The sequence below is a fragment of the Agelaius tricolor genome, unplaced genomic scaffold (genome assembly GCF_023055355.1).
Source record: "Agelaius tricolor isolate 1412-34295 unplaced genomic scaffold, bAgeTri1.0.p SCAF_1, whole genome shotgun sequence".
Classification (NCBI taxonomy): domain Eukaryota; kingdom Metazoa; phylum Chordata; class Aves; order Passeriformes; family Icteridae; genus Agelaius; species Agelaius tricolor.
Window position 1 is genome coordinate 59262001 of NW_027269261.1, and position 8398 is coordinate 59270398.

The 8398-nt window shown below is 43.5% G+C and overlaps 1 protein-coding gene and 3 non-coding genes across 5 annotated transcripts; all 4 read right to left on the minus strand.

The window, feature by feature from the left end:
• Positions 1–581: 581 nt before the first annotated feature.
• On the minus strand, positions 582–4587 carry RPS12 (ribosomal protein S12). Of its 2 annotated transcripts, XM_071436353.1 has the most exons (6): positions 4489–4587; positions 4298–4349; positions 3766–3882; positions 1992–2094; positions 1429–1530; positions 582–676 (listed from the first exon to the last, which is right to left on the minus strand). In XM_071436353.1, the coding sequence occupies exons 2-6, from the start codon at positions 4309–4311 to the stop codon at positions 614–616; spliced, it is 399 nt and encodes a 132-aa protein (XP_071292454.1). In that variant the 5' UTR covers positions 4312–4349; positions 4489–4587; the 3' UTR covers positions 582–613. The 2 variants fall into 2 exon arrangements, with proteins under 2 accessions (XP_071292454.1, XP_071292462.1); XM_071436361.1 differs by lacking the exon at positions 4298–4349 and having other exon boundaries at positions 4489–4507.
• LOC139600357 (small nucleolar RNA SNORA33) lies at positions 1020–1154 on the minus strand. The gene has a single exon (XR_011682498.1). It is a non-coding gene; the product is annotated as a small nucleolar RNA SNORA33 (small nucleolar RNA).
• Positions 1597–1683, minus strand: LOC139600359 (small nucleolar RNA SNORD100). The gene has a single exon (XR_011682500.1). It is a non-coding gene; the product is annotated as a small nucleolar RNA SNORD100 (small nucleolar RNA).
• LOC139600364 (small nucleolar RNA SNORD101) lies at positions 2975–3049 on the minus strand. The gene has a single exon (XR_011682501.1). It is a non-coding gene; the product is annotated as a small nucleolar RNA SNORD101 (small nucleolar RNA).
• Positions 4588–8398: the final 3811 nt, after the last annotated feature.

Genomic DNA, 8398 nt, shown 5'->3' on the forward strand with positions numbered 1-8398 from the left:
CTAATCTGAGCAAGTGAGAATTTAATTACTTGGCTACCCTACCTACTGAGAACTACAGAATCAGATCTAGAAGTGCATGACAATACTAGTTAGAAGATGCTATCACCCACAATTTGAGTAAAACACATATTGTGTCCATTAACTTCCCTGGATGAATTAAGAAAGGATTTATAGAAATCCTGCAACATCTCACAATTATTGGGAAACAGTTAAGGCTCTTATTTGTCTTGGCAGAAGGACCCAAATTATTATCACAGAGGCAGCAATACTTTAGATAAGTTACTCAAAATCCTAGAAATACAGACCAAAGCACCACCAAGCAAGGACAGTATTTAACTATCTGAATCATTGCAACTTGAATATGTGCCATGTTCTAGCTGGTAACTTCTGGGGTAGGAAGAGAAAACAAAATTACGCTAAAACAGGAATAGTGGCAGGGATCCCCATGATCTCTTTAGCAAAATTACTTAGTTAAAGACTAATAAACCCCATCAACAAATGCAAAGTTTTTTGCATCTTCTGATGCTACCCTTTGCAACTCAAAAGAACTGTTCCACAGACACCAAGTAATGAATCACACATACACTAAACTGGTTCAAAATTTATTTGCCATTCATTTCTTGCACTTGAAGTACTCTTCGATGACATCTTTGGCCTGAGATTCCTTGCCATAGTCCTGTAACACAAAACAACCCATTATTAACGTAAAGACAGACCCATCCTAAATTTCACAAACTGTTTTTCATAAGGACAAATGAGATTCTGACACTTTTTCACAAGAAATTCCCAAAATTCCACCCAAGTAGGCTCAAGCAATTTGCCATTTTCCCCCTGCTCCTTAATAAGACTATTCTAATAAAGTGCAGCTCTATTTCATGCAAATGAATGAATGAAATTTGACATTGACACCCATTGACAGGAATGCAAACAAAATCTTTTCTGCTTAAAGAAACTCAAAGCATGTGAAAAAGTAGCATAACTGTGAAAATGCATGCAGAAGGCACTAGTCTTTTAAGTGAAGATGTAGCCATCTCTTGGGACCTCAGAGACCACAAAGTCTTCAAGGCTCGTACTGTGGCTTTACTTTGCCAGTGTTATTGTGAATTAAGCTCCGCAAAACATTTTTAAGTTGAGCGGACACACTGAACTGGCTTTTGTGTCTAAAGCAAAGCTTCCTGTCTTCTAGGTAGGCTTTCCTTTTAATGATTACTAGCAGGTAGGCATAGATACTTTGAGGACACAACTAATAACTCACAAAATGTGCATGAGGAAATAAACATGACAGGGACTATGATACAGGAAAGCAGCTTCAATTCACTATCAACAAAAAATTTAGGAACTGTATTTAACAGTTCCTTATCTAAGGCAACCTTTGGTTTACTACTTATTTTCAGAAGTCAAGAAATAAAACATAATTAGTAATCTTACTTTGACAACCACACAACTGCAGCCCACCACTTTGCGAGGTTTTCCTTCTCTGTCGATCTTGCAGAGACCCACCCATTCGCCCAGCTTCTTGTTGTCATCAACCTGGGGAGAGCACCACACCACATTAGAGCTTGCCATTTCTGGCACGGCTGGCTCAGCCCAGAAGCTGCTGTACTGTCAGAAGCATTGGGTAACGGATGGCTGCTTTCCTCACAGGCATCAGCAGAGGGAGCCAAAGTATCATCATCGTACAGCTTGAGCCTCCCTGGAGCCGTTCCTCCCGCCCTCCACTCCCAGCAGTAATTTTATTTCTGATTATACAGGACACCAGAATTCACTTAAACTGTGCAAAATAACCAATCCACATCCCTTGCCACTTATTTCCACAGGTTTTCTACAGCGGAAAAATGGCAATCACACAGAACTAGAACAATCTGTTGCTAAGTTAAGTTCTGCCTTGGCAAGCCGAACACAGAATTACAATAGTGTTCTTAAGGTTCAGCTCCCAACATGCTGAAGCAAGTAGCATAACTGTTCCAAAATTTTGTTACAAGTTCACTCACCTTTATTAAGTTGATCTGATGTTCTGCACAGAGCGCTTCAACTAATTTTACATATGTGGGTTCATCACAGTTTGAAGCCAGAACACAGAGATGGGCTTGGCGTCTAAAAAAAAATGAGAACTGACAGATGTTACTATAAGCACTAATTAAAATTTCTTGATAATCAAAACCAAAACTAACTGCATTCAGCACATGCATTTCTAGAGAACCAGTTCCTAAATTTAAACTTACAGTTATGAGACACCATTAACTTTTGAAATACTAAATATACTTTTGCTGTGATTTGTCACTTTTAATGTTATTTATGGCTATTACAGGCTATTCATATATTGTTAGCTTTATCCTCAGATTCTATTCCTGTTTTGAAAGCTTCTAAAAATACTACTGAATTATATTCTCAGCCACTGGAAAAAAAGTCTGATGACTGGATAAACAGGTCCCCTACAGAACTGTTACAAAGTAACCAAGTTACAAGTCACTTTTTCTTATTTACTAAAGATTATAATAATGTAACATTAAAATTTTAATTACTTAAAGCTTGAATTTTCACACCAAGGTGTTTTTAAGTTCTTCAGAACAATCTTTTCTACTTACGTTCAGAGAAGCTGTAATGACAGGCCCCAATTCTAATTAGGATCTTTGTATACTGTGGTACAATGTTAAGATACCAAAGGGATACCTGACAACAGAGAGAGCTGAGTAGGTCTTCTATGCTTAACCTAATGAAATGTGACCTCTGAAAACAAGGTCAGTTTTCCCTAAAAACACCTTCTTTATTAGGAGTGTCACCAGAATGCCAGAAATATTTCCAAACAGGAACCATCGCACACAAATGCGTAGAAACCTCACACACATAATCTTAATATACAGCTTGTAAAGCAGGAGCTGAACTCAGAAGACCTCACACAAACCAGCTGTCAGTCACCTCAGCTGTATTTCTCTGCCCTTGCTCAGTGCCTTGTCCCAGAGGTTTCTGCATACAGGTTTGTCAGACAGCAGTTATCACTCACAGGACGAGTGAAGGGGTATCCGACTAACTGAGATGTCATCACCCAAACACTGTAGCTCTACATTTAAGCAGATTTTTCTTGCAAGCCAAGTATGGATTTGCAAATAAACACACACACAGGTGCGTATGCATACCTGTATATACAGCTATACTTTGCCCTACAAAAGACCATAACTGATTACCCAGTGACTGGCACAGAAGTTCAACACTGTTTTGATATTGCACCTTGACAATTTACTTACTGTTGAAATATTAAAAAAAAAACAAAAGAAAGTTTAAGAAATCTATGAATTTAAGGCTTTTTCATAAAAACGAACTCTTCCAGGAAAAGTCTGAAATACATATTAACCCGATTAAAATCATATAAAGTTTTGAGAATACTTTATTACTTCTTAAAATATAAAGTTCTTGAAACCTAGATTTTCATAGCCATTTACAGCAGGCACGATTAAATTTTCTTCACAAAACCCATACACTCATATGAACACTCGGTGGCACTGGGGCCACAAAATGACAGAAATTAATACACCAGATTCTGCTGCTCTTCAATAATTGAGTTTAGCTTTTGTATTTTAAGATTCCTCTTTAAGGCCCCAAACCAGAAGTTACAAAAGACAACAATAACTGTCAGAAAACTATAATCTTGCGTAAGTTTAAACTGAACACCTGAACAAAATGGCCACTGCAAGTGTTTAACACACCTCATCACAAGGTCTCACCCAGTTTTACTATTCACAGCAGAGAAACTGGTGACACCACACTTACTTGTCCAAGGCTTTGGCTGCTTCACGGATACCGCGAGCAAGGCCATCGTGGATAAGTGCGGTCTTCAGCACTTCTTGCAGAGCGGTGTTAACATCCATTACACCTCCAGCAGTAATGCTAAAGAAAAGACACACAATGTTCTGAGCATGCCAACAACTTTCAACTATAAGCAAAAGCTTCCCGTTCACCTGCAAGCATCTGGCCATTAAAAAAGTACAGAAAAAGCAAGTTAAAGCACTATGCCAAAGGAAAACCAGACGAAGGACGAACTTGAAAGAAGCTAAGGCATTAAATCCTCCTGGAGAGCCACCGGGCCATGCTGCCTCCACGCTCCTTTGGGGAGGAGAGGACGCCATGCGCACAGCGGCCCTGCCAGGCGGACCCCGCGCCCGTCTCCCGGCCTGCAGGAAGCACGCAGCAGCACCGCGCCGGGGCCTGCACACACGGCACAGCCAGAGCTCCCAAGCCTGACGCGCCACGGAGCGACCCGGCCCCTCCGCCCGCCGCCCCCGACGGCCCCGGCCCTGCTCACCCTTCCTCGGCCATGGCGCTCTCGGTGGGTGCGGTCCCCGCCTGGGTTCCTACTGCAAATACAGACACAGGCCGCCCCGGTGAGCGGCGCCGGCCGCCCCGGGGCCCCCGCCCGGCCCGCTCCCGCCGCGATGCCCCGAGGGCCGGGGGGATCCCACCCGGCCGGGCCCCGGCGCCATCGCGGACACTCACCCGGCACCGCCGCGCGCCGCTGCCTAGAGAGGAGGTGCTGCTTCCGCCGCGCGCTCTTATAGTGCCACAGGACCCCGGCCTGGGTGCGCGCGTGCGCGGGCCGGGGCTGCCCGCCGCGGTGCCTGATTTTGGGCTTGCCCGTCTCGTGTCCGCGGCAGCGGGAGCTTAGTGGAGGTTTGAAACCAAGAGCAGGGGAGTGGTTTGAAACTGAAATTAAAGGATGGGACTGAGTAGCTGTAAGCAACAACTGCAAGGTGGCTTTGTCAAATACTCTATGGGAGATACCGGGCAGGGGTCAGCTCGGGGTGGGTCACGAGCCAGGGCTCACCTGGGCTGCTTCCCTCAGGCAGGATGGGCACCCAGTGCTGCCAAAGCCCTCTGGCCTCACTGGCACCATCCCTCTGTCGCTGGTAGCCAAGAAATGGGGAATGTGGAGAAAACACCCTAATGCCCCTCTCTGCCAGCAGGCCACAACGCTGAGCTGTAAATTGGAAGCCTCGTAAGTGCGACTGCTCAGCCCTGTTCCTGTCACACATGCACAGGTGGTTTAGCTGATGGCGAGTGCAGCACAGCCACTGCACTGACACGTGTTCCTCGCTTGGGTGCTGTCAGTCTGACACGGGGTTTTGTCCATCCTAGCTGCTTCAAGATGGATGACTGGACTGTTTGGTACTCTACATGTCACTATCTTTGTAAAAGGCCATAGTGATAAAATATAAGAGAAATAGGTAACAAAAATTGATAGCCATGGTTTGTGGCTAGTGCAATCAAACATATTTGTCACCAGCGTTGTTAGCCACTCTTTCCACAATATGTTCTTCCTTGGTCTTCCTGGTGTTGCCAAGCAGCCGGATGTAGGCTAAATACAGCTAGGGAAGGGACACTGTGCACAAAGCAATTCACTGGAGCTGGTCAGGGCAGAGGAAGACAGAGAGGAAAAATGGAAACTGCTCGGTTGTCTTGGAGCTGCCCAGGTCAGCCTGCACAGCTTTTCAGAGCCTGCCTGGGGAAATGCCTGGCTGGAGGCTGCAGCACTTCCAGGCTCCAGCTGTGAGACACAGCTCATGCCAACTCTGAGGCAGTCACCTACATTTACACTACAGAGATCTAGAAAGGGCAGAAGCCAACCTCTGAGCAAGTCATGGAGAGGGAAGCACAGTATGGGGACTGTCCTCGCCCTGCAAGCTGAGTCCTACCAAGGACAAAGTGGATAGAAATGACACTGCCCACTGCTAACATGGCAGCCTCTGAGATGCATTTGGCACCTCCAATGCTGCCATATATTGCTTGAAACTCTGAACTGCAACTCCTGTTGCAATACCCCAATGTGTTGCAACCACTGCAGTCCCAACATAGATATTCTAATTTAGCAGCTCCTGTGAGACATGTGGTTCTGACTTCTTCCCTCCTTCCTCCACAAGAAGTAGAAACATGTAATTTCCTTTGCACTGCTCAGAAAGCATACAAGCACAGCACACACAAATAATACTGCTTGTTTTTTTCCCATACCTTCAGGGGAGAATATTTTTCCCTACATCCACCCATCACTTAATCATATTGTACCTTTGAAAAGCCTCAAAGGCACCTAATCTACAGAGTAGTTTTTGCACTGAGTGGAACAATATTCCATTATCTCCCCTAAAAGTCTTGAAAGGATAAGAAGTCTGTATGCAGCCTACGACACATCAGTATCTCCAGAAAGTGCTATATACATTCAGCCCAGGAGATGGAAGCATGCACATCTGAAAGCTTTGTATTACAGCAAAAATGATAATAACAGTATAGTCTAATATTCTAGCAGCCAACCACTAAAAAGCAGTTTTCCTAGAACAGTTGCAAGAAAACAAAGCTATGCTGAGATGAAAGTTATGTATTTGTAGAGAGGAGTTTTCATTGGCACTGAACTCTGTGTGGAAATGTTGGTATAGCCTAGTAGGAGTCTGTTATTTTTGTCTAATAACTAATGAAAGCATGTGATCCAGTTGGAAGGTCTGCTTCATTGCACAGCATGAGCTGAGCATTTATGTGGGTGCTCTGCATGCTGTTGGTACTACTCCACCTGCTCCACCTTTCTGTCTATATTCCTAGAAGCAGTAGCTAATTTCTTAAGCTCTGCAATTTCCCTTGGAGTTATGTTCATTGAGCACCCTGCAGTTCAAATACTGGCACACAGCCATGGGGAATGACCTGTTTAAACCAAGGACTGCAGTCCTGTGCTAGAAGTACTTCCAGTGCACTTGAGGCTGTGTGAGTGGTGTAATGTGAGTGCTAGAAAGTGAGGAGCTGCCAGATGCAGGGTTCTAAAGGGCTGAGGTAGTGTCAGTGCAGATGCTGACCTGCAGCTTCACTGAGCAGCCAGCTCCAGCAGACAAACTTTGTCCTCTCAAAATTTGGTTATATTACAAACAGCATAATGTGCTGCCTATAAATTTGGATTTGGGGAGAAGAAGATGAGCTGCTGTCACATGGCATTCAAGAATTCTTATTCTCTCCAGCCTGCTGTTCTGAGTGATCCATTTGGACTCACCATCTTGCTGCATGTATTTAAAAACCCTTTGGTTATAGCTACCAGCCTTTGAGCTTGCCATTCAGTTCCTTGACTCTCCCTGACTGTCTCCCTTTCCAGGCTGGCAGCCTTCCTTTCTTTTTCCACTCTGATCAAAATGGGAACTGAGCTTGGGACTTTTTCAGAAGAGCAGTACTGCAGTGAGACTATAATGGTTCACTCTTGTCTCAGCCATCCTCTTCCTGCTCCTTTTCCCCATTATCTCTCCTTGGCTCTTGCTCTGGTAACATTTATCTTCCCCTTGTATTCACCCTGGCAACCACAACCTGTCTTCTTCAAAATGTCAGACTACAGGGATGGTTTAAGTGCCATATTGTAAACTGGAGACTCAGGAACTGAGTAAGAGCAGTTTAGACAGTGGCACAGTGTGGTGAGGTAGCAACCTAGGCAGATGAAAGTATCAGGTATTGCAAACTCCCAAGAGAGGTCCATGACACTGCTAAACTCTGAACAGTAAGTTGTGAATTTGAGTTCTGAACAATCCTTGCAAAAACTTACTTTCATCTCACATCTGTCTCTGGAAATACAAAACACGGCCATATCCAATAAATAAATATGATAGGATAGAATTTTGACAGAATCTGATATGATAGAAAAATGATAGAATCTCATTTTTCTTGCAAAATAGAAATTATTTCTCAGTCCTATCAAGCTGGAAAATCAAGCTGGAAGCCTTCTTGTTTTATATCCACAGAAGTTCTGCTCACCAGCCCTGAGGGAGAAATGTGTATTGCTCCAGATGTAGAAAAGAACAGCCACCCACATGCAAGAGATCTCTGTGTCAAGTTTCAAGTACTTGGAGAAATTAAGAAGAGGTCATTCTGGAGTTTCAGAGAGAGGACAAGCTATGGTATTTCAATACCGATTTGAAATTAACTAAGGCCTTGATTCATGATAACAGAACAAAACAGTTTGCTAGTTTCTGTTGCCTTCTACAGATTTTGCATGAAACGCTAAAAGGATGTGGTTATCATGTGGTCACATTAGAGTAATTTTAAACTATTTCCCAATAGCATTGTGCAGCTGCTGACAAAAAAAAAATACTAATATGATGTAAATATGTACTAAGGACTTTCTTGATTGCAATGCAAGTCTTTCTAAGATCTCCACAACTATACAGAGCAATAATAAGGAATATGTATTTCCACATGTGCTGAGTATTTCATAATGTCCTGGACATCTATGAAGGAAGCTACTCTTAATGCAATTGTTCTTCATATGTTTTTACCGTGTGAACATAACCCATGAATTTGACTCTATAACTAATATTTATAGAGAACTAGTGCTCTAAACCTTGAATTCTACATCCAATTTGGGATCTGAAAGAAAAAATACACGTCATTA

Excerpts from the sequence above, each read along its gene's own strand:
- RPS12 (XM_071436353.1), bottom strand. Across the intron at positions 2,095-3,765 it reads GCAGCCAAAGCCTTGGACAA|ACGCCAAGCCCATCTCTGTG; the intron begins GTAAGTGTGGTG and ends ATTTTTTTTTAG. Across the intron at positions 677-1,428 it reads GCAGTTGTGTGGTTGTCAAA|GACTATGGCAAGGAATCTCA; the intron begins GTAAGATTACTA and ends TTTGTGTTACAG.